Source organism: Carex rostrata, chromosome 1 (assembly GCF_964058835.1).
Source record: "Carex rostrata chromosome 1, lpCarRost1.2, whole genome shotgun sequence".
Classification (NCBI taxonomy): Eukaryota; Viridiplantae; Streptophyta; class Magnoliopsida; order Poales; family Cyperaceae; genus Carex; species Carex rostrata.
The window spans coordinates 6,450,530-6,460,737 of NC_135918.1; the positions used below are offsets into that span (position 1 = coordinate 6,450,530).

Genomic DNA, 10,208 nt, shown 5'->3' on the forward strand with positions numbered 1-10,208 from the left:
GTGAGCTTAAGAGCACCCTAGTTCTACTCGGGTAGTAATTGATATGGTGAACGCAATTCCTTCCTTTCTACGCTCTGAACGCACAGATATCAGAGCACTTCAATCTTTAGATGGGACCTCTGCTCAAGCCCAAGGGCCTTCGACTCAAAAAAAAAAAAAAAACCTCTGCTCAAGAGTCCGTATCCTCTGAGATATCTCATATTTTGCGTGACCGACGTGTCCGGTGACTATTCGGGAATACCGTAGGGGCCAGTATTATTTGAGCTTTGAGATTCGTGCAGGAAGTATTAGAACGGTCAAGATTTTCCAAAAAGTCACGCAAAATATGAGATATCTCAGAGGATGTGAATTCTCTGCTCTAGGGGCAGTGGGTTCCACCTTGTTATAGGAACGGCCCCGCGACAGTTTCTGCTGACCAATTACAGGGAGACAACAAGCAACAGATTTATGTGCTCATCTTGGTGTGGCCTTATGATAAAGCCGACATTCTTAAAAATACCCAAAAAGAAAAACAAATTATTAATAATAACCAGATTTTTGGAAAAATTTTAAAAATGCCCAAACCGCCTCAAAATTCGGCAGTCCGGAATTTTTATTCCAAACCGCCTATTTTCCGGGCGGTCCGAGATTTTTTTTTTGCTTTTTTTGCTTTTTTGCAAATCAAATTTGTATATCTGGTTAACATAGCAAAACACCTTCAAAAATCGTGAAAATTGACCGACATGTAGTCTTGACATCGTAGAACAGGACTGTGAAGTTTCATACAAAATCTCCTAATAGATTGTGAGATATCAGCTCTCAAAAATTACCCGAACTGTTGAATATTTCATTCTGAGCCCAACTTTGCACATCTGCCTAACATAGAAAAACACCTTCAAAAATTGTGAAAATTGACCAACATGCAGTATTGACATTATAGAATAGGACTGTAAAGTTTCATACAAAATCTCCGAATAGATCGTGAGATATCGGCTCTCAAAAATTGCCCGAACTGCTGAATATTTCATTCTGAGCCCAAGTTTGCACATCTGCTTAACATAGAAAAACACTTTCAAAAATCGTGAAAATTGACCGACATGCAGTCTTGACATCGTAGAACAGCACTATGAAGTTTCATAGAAAATCTCCGAATAGATCGTGAGATATCAGCTCTCAAAAATTGCCCGAACTGCTGAATATTTCATTCTGATCCCAAATTTGCACATTTGCGTAACATAGAAAAACACCTTCAAAAATTGTGAAAATTGACCGACATGCAGTATTGACATTGTAGAAAAACATGATCTATTCGGAGATTTTCTATGAAACTTCATAGTCCTGTTCTACGATGTCAAGACTGCATGTCGGTCAATTTTCACGATTTTTGAAGGTGTTTTTCTATGTTAAGCAGATGTGCAAAGTTGGGCTCAGAATGAAATATTCAGCAGTTCGGGCAATTTTTGAGAGCCGATATCTCATGATCTATTCGGAGATTTTGTATGAAACTTCACAGTCCTGTTCTACAATGTCAATACTGTATGTCGGTCAATTTTCACATTTTTTGAAGGTGTTTTTCCATGTTAAGAAGATGTGCAAAGTTGGGCTCAGAATTAAATATTCAGCAGTTTGGGCAATTTTTGAGAGCTGATATCTCACGATCTATTTGAAGATTTTCTATGAAACTTCACAGTCCTGTTCTACGATGTCAAGACTGCATGTCGGTCAATTTTCACGATTTTTGAAGGTGTTTTGCTATGTTAACCAGATATACAAATTTGATTAGCAAAAAAAGCAAAAATCTGAGAAAAAAAAAATAAAATAAAATCTCGGACTGCCCGGAAAATAGGCGGTTTGGAATAAAAATTCCGGACCGCCGAATTTTGAGGTGGTTTGGGCATTTTTAATTTTTTTTTCCAAAAATATGGTTATTATTAATAATTTGTTTTTCTTTTTGAATATTTTTAAAAATGTCGGTGATAAAGCTCTAACATTGTTCATAATAGTGTACGTCACAGTAGCAGTCACATGGATAAGGCCGCAGCAGCTAAACGAGAATTATATTAATTGCCTAGTCTATGTAATTTCTTTAATTACGATAACTCACTGTGACAAACGAATAGTACATGTTCGGTTCAGTGGAATTAAAAATTCGTGATTTGAGTATGATTTGATACAAAAAAAAGCAAAAAAAAAATAACTCCAAAAATATATTAAAAAAATTCTAAAAAATAAAAAATTCACTTTTTTTTTTGTGCTTTTCTCGCGAATAATCCGTGACTCGTGTTTTATTCATGCTGGATAGTGCAAAAGTACATTGGAAATGTGGCCTGCCATATCATGCGTATGTTTATTGTAGTACGATGTTTTAGCATATATGAAATTGCGTCCCACAATAGTACATGCACGAAATATGACACATTATGAACGACATATCTAATTGCAAGTTCTTTTTCATGTAGTGCAAAAGTCATAAGAGCACCGCCATATGTTTTGGTGACGTGTTGATTTTCAATTCACGTGAATAAACTTCTTTTTATATCAAATTGTTCTGTCCTTCAAAAAAATTTAAAAATGTCCTTCAAAAACAAATTGTTCATACAATTTTTTTATTTTTGAGATGCAATTTTGAATTTCGGTAAAAATTAATATTCGACTTTTATTGTATGAAAATATTGTCTGAGTATCAAAATCTTGTTTGGATTACTGATATTATAACAAGTAACAAGAATATAACTATCATATGCGATACCGCGGGAGATAGAATACTCCTAATGAAGTGAAAATTAATTTGAAATCTATTTTAAATATAAGAATTTGCTTTAAAATTTGTGTTGAATTAAAATAGATAGCTCAAATTTCATTCTACATGGTCATGTATTATGAATGCGTATCCTCTGCATTAACTCAAAAGGAAATATTTTAAGTTAAAGAATCTCAATCATCTGATTTTAAACGGAGCCAATCTGTCTCCTGTCAATAACATAGATGATCCTTAAATATTAGTGCGGATTTAATCCTCACGAATCTTAAAATAGATCGGATAGTCGAGATGCATTAACTTAAAAGATTCTCTTAAATCTTTTGAGTTAATGCGGAGGATACGAATTCATGTATTATTGCCCTAGATTTGAATTCCATTACCGATTCGGTCTATATGTACACCTAACTCGAACATTATATTATATTATATTAGAATGTATAACTATAACTAAATTTTCAATGGAACGGTTAAATATATTGAGAAGAACGCCAACAACAAAAGCACTCAGCTGAATTGATACTGACACTGAGCTTTAAAGATACTTTTGTAGCGAGCAAGTAAAGATGTAGAAAGGAGCAAGTAAAGATGTAGAAAGGATCGTATAATATTAGGCCAAGATTAAGAAAAGGTGTTTTAAACTTACGCTGTTTGTAGTTGGAGTTCGTGCTGGATAGAATGTATCCAACCTGTCACCCAAGAACTTTTTTATTTTGTTTGGGCTACCTTTTCCTTTAATCAACCTAAGGAACACTTATAGCTCAAAATAAATTAAGATATAGTGGGTCTTTAGTGAAAGTTTTAACATAGAGAGTTGCTAACGATCGTCCTATACAAGATTCATCATATTATTTTATTTAAAAGTTCGTGCATATATACATAGTTTACTGTTAGAGGCGGAGTTACACATGAAAATTTTATATAATTGATCTCTATTCATATTTTATCTCTATAGTTTGAAAGTCTAGTTTTGCCAATGTTCACTGCTAAAATATATAGAATTAATTTATACATCTTCGACTAAAAAAAAAATGAACCGGCGAAATCATTATTCTTTAATGTAGTTATTCTTTCCGAGAATCACTGATTGAAATTATTTTGTAGATGGTCAATTTTTAGTTTCCTACCAAAAAAATGAAATGGAAGTTTTTTTTTGTGTGCAAATTCTCGTCATTAAAAGTGTAGCTATATCAAATAAGAAAAATAAGACAGGTTTAAAACTAAATTAGAAGATTCTTATGAATAATTTAAAATCAAAACTGTTGGATTTATCCTTTTTTTTATAAAAAGAGGGGGGAGATATATTTATAGCTACATAAATTTCTCCGCATCATATTTTGGATGTTTCTCGATTTTTTTTATCAAACATTGCCTTGTTAATATCCAAGGGTCCAACACTTTTAAAAAAAACTGTCAAACGAATTGTCAGATTGACTGATTGATTTGTTATTCTCCTCAAATGAACTGATCTGTCCTGTGCCGCCTCTTATGGCATCCAGCTCAACAGTACCTCCGGTCTCCAGAACAAAATCATTCTCTCCAGTTTTTTTCTGACGGATGTCTCCATTTTTGCATGTTGGGCCGCATGCCAGGTCGATGGATTTGTAATCTCTTATATCAAAATTTGAGATATATGGCGTAAGCATGAACTGGGAGGTCAACAATGAGAGTCCAAAGTAAGAAAAGATTGCTAATTAATTACATATGGTACTTATAAAATGAGCAATTCAATTGTTGAAGTAGTGTGTCAGAGAGAGTGGGGCAACGTGGAAAAAGGATTTCTCCAGTGCTATTAACAATGGAGGGAAGTACATGTTGAATAGTTGGCTGTTTGGTTCCTTTGGGCATATTTTCCAAAGGTTAGTTGGCTACTTGGCTGAAGGGTTGGTATATATACTGTACTTGATAGAATAAAGAGGTGAAGATACTATTAATATTTTTATTGATATCCAGCTCATAGATCCCAAAAATTAAGTTGTGATACATATGCACAATTTTCTTTTCCAAAGCCAGCTGGTTGCCCAAAGATGCCATGGTCTTTCTTTTTTCCTGAAAAATGTTTCTTTGATTAAGAATGATGCATAATATTTGTCATATAATAATTCTGTTTGTAGATTGATATTTTTTTTATATTGGTTTTAAGTGTTATTATATACCAGAGTTCCTATCCACAAATTTGCACAATACTTGGTTACAGAAAAATAAGTATATAACAACTAGTTAACTATAGACCCATGACAAAATAATTTCTCATCAGCATCATGTCATACAGAAAGCTAAAATAAAATGGAAAATTTACAAATTATAATGTTGAAAAATAAAATACTCTGCTTAAAATTGATGATCAAGAATAATTGTCAGCAATAATACAAAAATTAACATAATTTTCTCTGCTCTTTCTCTTGCAAACCTCACAATATTACAGAATTACATGAGGTATTGCAGGAAATCTTTTGCACACAATACTGTGCTCTGATCTTAACAAGTTCATGTTAGTTTCAATTTTTGAACTCCATCTTTTTTTCTTCTTTTTTTTCAGAATGGTTGTGTTTGGTTTCTTTATGTACAGAGGCTACTTGCACCTGCTTTCATGAAATTGCTTCTAAAGTTCAATCTTCATATCCGATGATGATGGTCCAGAACCTAAAAGCAACAACAGTGAAATTTATCAATTGACATCTCTTTTTATTTCCAAAAAGCAATTTTTCTTTTAACTTTAAAGGACTATGGACTTCATATTTCCTATTTGGTCTCTACACTACCTCTCTTTTGCGTTTTGCCTGGCACACATATCAAGTAAATTTATAATTAATGCTACCAAAGGTAAATGCATAAAAAGGGAATTGCTATGTGACTATGTAACATTGCTACTAACTTCTAAGCTTGTCCATTTTCATGCAAAAAGCAGGGCGAGATTCCAAAAATTTACCTACTTCAAGCATTCTGGGTACAAAACAAAATACAAAAGTTTCAAGGGTATATAAGAAAAGGTCTCAAAATTTGTACCTTGGAAGCTTTGAGAGGATAAAGCACCCTCTTGGTTCTGAACAAAACCCATCTGAACTACACTCTGAAGATCATCCTCCCAAAACCCCCCAATCTGTAGAGAAATAAAATAATTTGTTAAAGCATTATAGATCTCTTAAAAATTGACTAAGCACAGACCAAGTTAGTTTATTAGCCTGCATGTACTGGTATTGGATGAGTTAAATTTGACACACAAAAAGTTGTTTCAAGAATTGCAAGAGTATTTTTTTTCTATAAACATTCTATTGTGAGGAAAATAGTTTTTTCTTAATGTAAACTTTGAATCATCATAACTTTACTTTAGTGTGGCTGCAAAAAATCTTGCAGATATTATAAAGAATATAATTACTAATATACTATTAAGCACTATCAGTTTTTCAAAAAAAGAAATATGAACTTATGAACTGTAAATAAGAATATTTGAGGGAAATCAAAATCAAAAGGTATTTGGCAAAACAAGCACAAGAAACAAGATAGTCTTAATGTCTCAGGTTAAAAAAAATCCTTAAATAATAACTTTGGTGTAAAGCCAACTTCGTTATTGTTACTGGCACAACCAACCAAACGAAATTGCTATTTACCTGAGCACTGGTATTCCCAAATCCATCAAAAGGCAGATTACTAGCCGGTTGCATACCAATATTAGAGATGCTATTGGCTGTTAGTAAACTGTTAAGTGGGCCCGCTTGAGGCTGATTCGGGTATGGAAAAGCTGAAGGGTAGACTTCTTGTTGCATCGACCTGTCGCAAGCTTGATGCATCTGAGAAAACACACAAAACCCAAATTATAAGGAAAATAAACAAAAAACAATGACTTACAAAATTAAAATGAATTGAGATTTTAAGATGAGTTCCAGTGAAAGTGAAAATTCTATATTTGTCTCTCTAAAAGATCATATTATCATCAATGCGGCAAAGGCATTTCTTTGATGGTTGTGCTCCTCATTAAGGATGTTCATAAAGTATTTAAATTTTTCAAGAGAAATTAATTGTGAAAATTTTGGGATCTTCAAAACAAGTAGGACTGGGATAGAAAATGTGAATTATAGGCTTAAACGAAGAGATATGGAGCAAGAAGCTTACATCTTTTCGAAGAAGGTTATCCATGTTACAATCCTCTGGTGCATCAACTGTTGCAAGCTTCATGGACAAGAACTTAAATAAAAAAAATTAAATAATGTCAGCAATTTGGGTAAGGAAAACATTTACAATTCCAAACTTGTGATTCTTTAAAATTATCCAGGTACCTCAACTTGTCGCTGCAACGATTGTACGTAGTTGATTATCTCGTCAAGCATAACAGCTTTTCCTGTTACCTACCATTCAATTTAGCAAAAGAAGGGAAAATGTGAGATCAAATTACAATTCAGACCCACTTCTTTTATATCAAAGGCCACCACTTCCCTCATTTTACAAACTTATGTCATCCCTTCTTATCTTTTTATTCGAGCTATTTCTGTAATATCAAACAGGGAGGGGCTTTTCTAGAACTAACACATAAATAGAACAAACATGCTTACTTTATTACAGCCAGGTACAAGGTCCTGCAAGAGCTTCATCCTTTCACTAATTTTTTCTCTTCTCACCTAACAACAGCATACCAACCATTAATAAATTAATCGAAAAAAGAGAAAAAATTAACATAGATTCAATTTGGAAAGTTTAAAACCTCAATTAAATCAAAACACAATGTGGAAAAGAAAACCCATCAGAAATAAAGAAAGTATATATAATTATTCACAATTGACATGCTAGCGAGCAAGGATAATGCATACCAGTATATCTTGAAAATTTATAAAGTGCATATCAGAAAGAAATAAACAACAATACAACAAAATTAAAATTGAGAATTTAAAAGAAGAAAAATACCCTTTCAGCAAGGCTGTGACTATCAGTGGCTTGACCTCTCCTGGCGCGCACATGGATATAGTCTTTAAGCGGCTCAGCCGGTTTTGAATCAGTGTTATTACTATCATTTTCATTTTTATTTTCTCTATCGTCATTATTATTTTCTGAGCTGTTACTATTATTCTCTTCTACACCTCCCTTTTTCCCCCCTAATTTACAGTCAGGTTTGCACCGTTTTGCACTTGGGTCCTCCTCTGACATCTAAAAATTTTGGGGAGAAGAACAAAATAATTCTATTAGATTTCATATGTATACATAAATAGAAGTGATGACAATGGAACATTTTCTGAATCTCCCTATAAAATTCAGAAATTCCAATGGCAGACCCAGTTAACAGAGGAGTCATTTTTACTTTTCAAAATTTCACTATACTGGAAAAAAGCAATTAAAAAGTTGGAGAAGAGTAAAAGGCTTCTCCATGATTATGAACCAACTTTAATTAGGATTTTTCTTTTTTGAAATGATTTAGTTAGAAACTTTGGTACTTTCCCTTCAAAGTAGTTATATGTACGAGACACCTTGAAAAATAAAACAGAGACATCTTGAAATAATTCTTCCATACTTATTTGACTTGTTATGATATTATTTTTCAACCAATTTTATCCCAAGCAAAAAAAAGAGCGCGCATTAAACCAAAACAGAGAGTAAGAGCAGAAACACTTGAGAGAAATGAAATTGAAAAGTACCTTAGAATTAGCGGTGCCAGAGGAGGCTAGAGAAGCCTCCTTCCCTTTCCCTTTAACCCCAGCCTTTCTCTTCCTCCCATTATTAGCACCACCGCCACTCTCTTGCATTGTTAATTCCCCTTCTAACTGGGCCCCGCCAGTCATCCCTGCATCCATGAGAGACTGGCTGCTTGACACACGCGATAGCTGTCCAGACACAGCCATGTGGGGCCCACTGCCAAAGCAGGACATCCTCGCGGCGCGCTCCGTAAAGCCCTGATCAGGCGGGAAGGGCATTGAGTTCGGGTTCATGCTCGGTAAGGAATGAAGCGAGCTCTTGGGAGGAGAACTCAGAGGAGTGCTGTAACAAGAGGTGTTTGTGCTGTGGTCCCCACCAGCAGCCAAGCTCTTGTTGTTGTTGTTGTTGTTGCAAATGGTGCCAAGGCGACCAATGAGTTCACGGATTACAAGGCTGTTGGTGTGGCCAGGAGGCGGAGGAGCTGTGGAGGGAGAGGAGACCATGGAGCTGATAGCAGAATCGAAGTGGTCCAGTACAGGTTGGTGATCGTAGTTGAGAGAGAGGTAGGAGATAGAGTTGAGGTCCGTGTCCATTTGGGAAAAAAGGTCTCTTTCCATTGGAAGAAGCGGTGGTTGGAAGGATAAACTATGTATAGAATTAAGAGAGAGAGAGAGATGTAGGGAATGGTGGTATAATGGTATATGAATGAACGAATGAATGAATTAGAGAGGTTCGTTCCTCGAAGAAAAAGTGGAATGTGAGAGGAAAGACGGGGAAGAAGTGGAGTTGTTGACCTTTTCGGTTTATATATAAAGAAAAATTTTGAAGAAGCGAGGGAGAAGAGAGAGAGGTGACGGGCCGTGAACGGAAAATAAATTAAATTACAGGAGGCAGACTCCCCTTTGCAGCGGGAGCGGGGAAATAAAGGGCCTTTCTTTTTTTTCTTTTTTTTCTTTTCTTTTTATTTAAATTTTCTTTCATTTTTTTTTGGGTTTATATATAAAGTGGAAATGTGGAAGGTAACGGCGTATATTTCCTCAAAAAGAAAAAATGGTAACAGCATATCTCTGTTTATATCCGGAATGTCTGATCAGAAATTCACACGAATGTTAGAGGATTCTGGACATTCTATCTTAGACTAAATTGGTCCGGATTATGATCTTGTCTGAATCTAAATAGAACTATTATGTAATTTTAGAGATTCAACATGAGTGAGGTAATGATATAATTCATATTATACATTGTTCACACTTCAACTCGTATTACTATTTTTAAAGTTCAAACAACATATTACACAGTTGTTCATAATTCATGTGTCTATTTTTAAAGTTTAAACTGTCGATCTAAACAGTTTAATATTGTCTTCGTATAAAAATGTACTTGTAGACTAAATTTGACATGTTTTAGGAATATTTTTACTATTTTTATATAGGTAGAAAATTACTTAAATTGAAAATTCTGAACCATCGATTCAAAAATAATGATTTTCTACCAATTTAAAAAATTCAAAAGAACTATATAATTTGTTCTCCAAGTACAATTTTATAAGAAGATTATGTTTAACAATTCAACTGTTTTAACTTTATAAATAAAGATATAAAATCATAGTAGAGATTGATCCGGAATATGCATATTACCATAACCTCACTCTCATATCATTGCTATAATCTCATACTAACACTGTAAAAAAATTCTTAGTTGTTGCAAATCTGAGTTGCATGAAACTTAAAATTCCATGTACTGATAACAATTCAATTAAAAAAAAATGTACTGATAACAATGACAGGCAAATTAAGCTTTGGTAATATATAGGTGACAAAGGCTGCTTATTTAGATGACAAATTTCTTTCTA

General features: G+C 33.9%; 1 protein-coding gene across 2 annotated transcripts; it reads right to left on the bottom strand.

Moving 5' to 3' along the window:
* Window positions 1-5,045: 5,045 nt before the first annotated feature.
* LOC144554535 (transcription factor bHLH78-like) lies at window positions 5,046-9,107 on the bottom strand. 2 transcript variants are annotated; one of them, XM_078302855.1, is made up of 8 exons: window positions 8,359-9,107; window positions 7,634-7,873; window positions 7,285-7,350; window positions 7,012-7,080; window positions 6,848-6,919; window positions 6,346-6,525; window positions 5,744-5,837; window positions 5,046-5,380 (listed from the first exon to the last, which is right to left on the bottom strand). In XM_078302855.1, the coding sequence occupies exons 1-8, from the start codon at window positions 8,971-8,973 to the stop codon at window positions 5,340-5,342; spliced, it is 1,377 nt and encodes a 458-aa protein (XP_078158981.1). In that variant the 5' UTR covers window positions 8,974-9,107; the 3' UTR covers window positions 5,046-5,339. The 2 variants fall into 2 exon arrangements, with proteins under 2 accessions (XP_078158981.1, XP_078158986.1); XM_078302860.1 differs by lacking the exon at window positions 7,285-7,350.
* Between the last annotated feature and the right edge of the window lie 1,101 nt (window positions 9,108-10,208).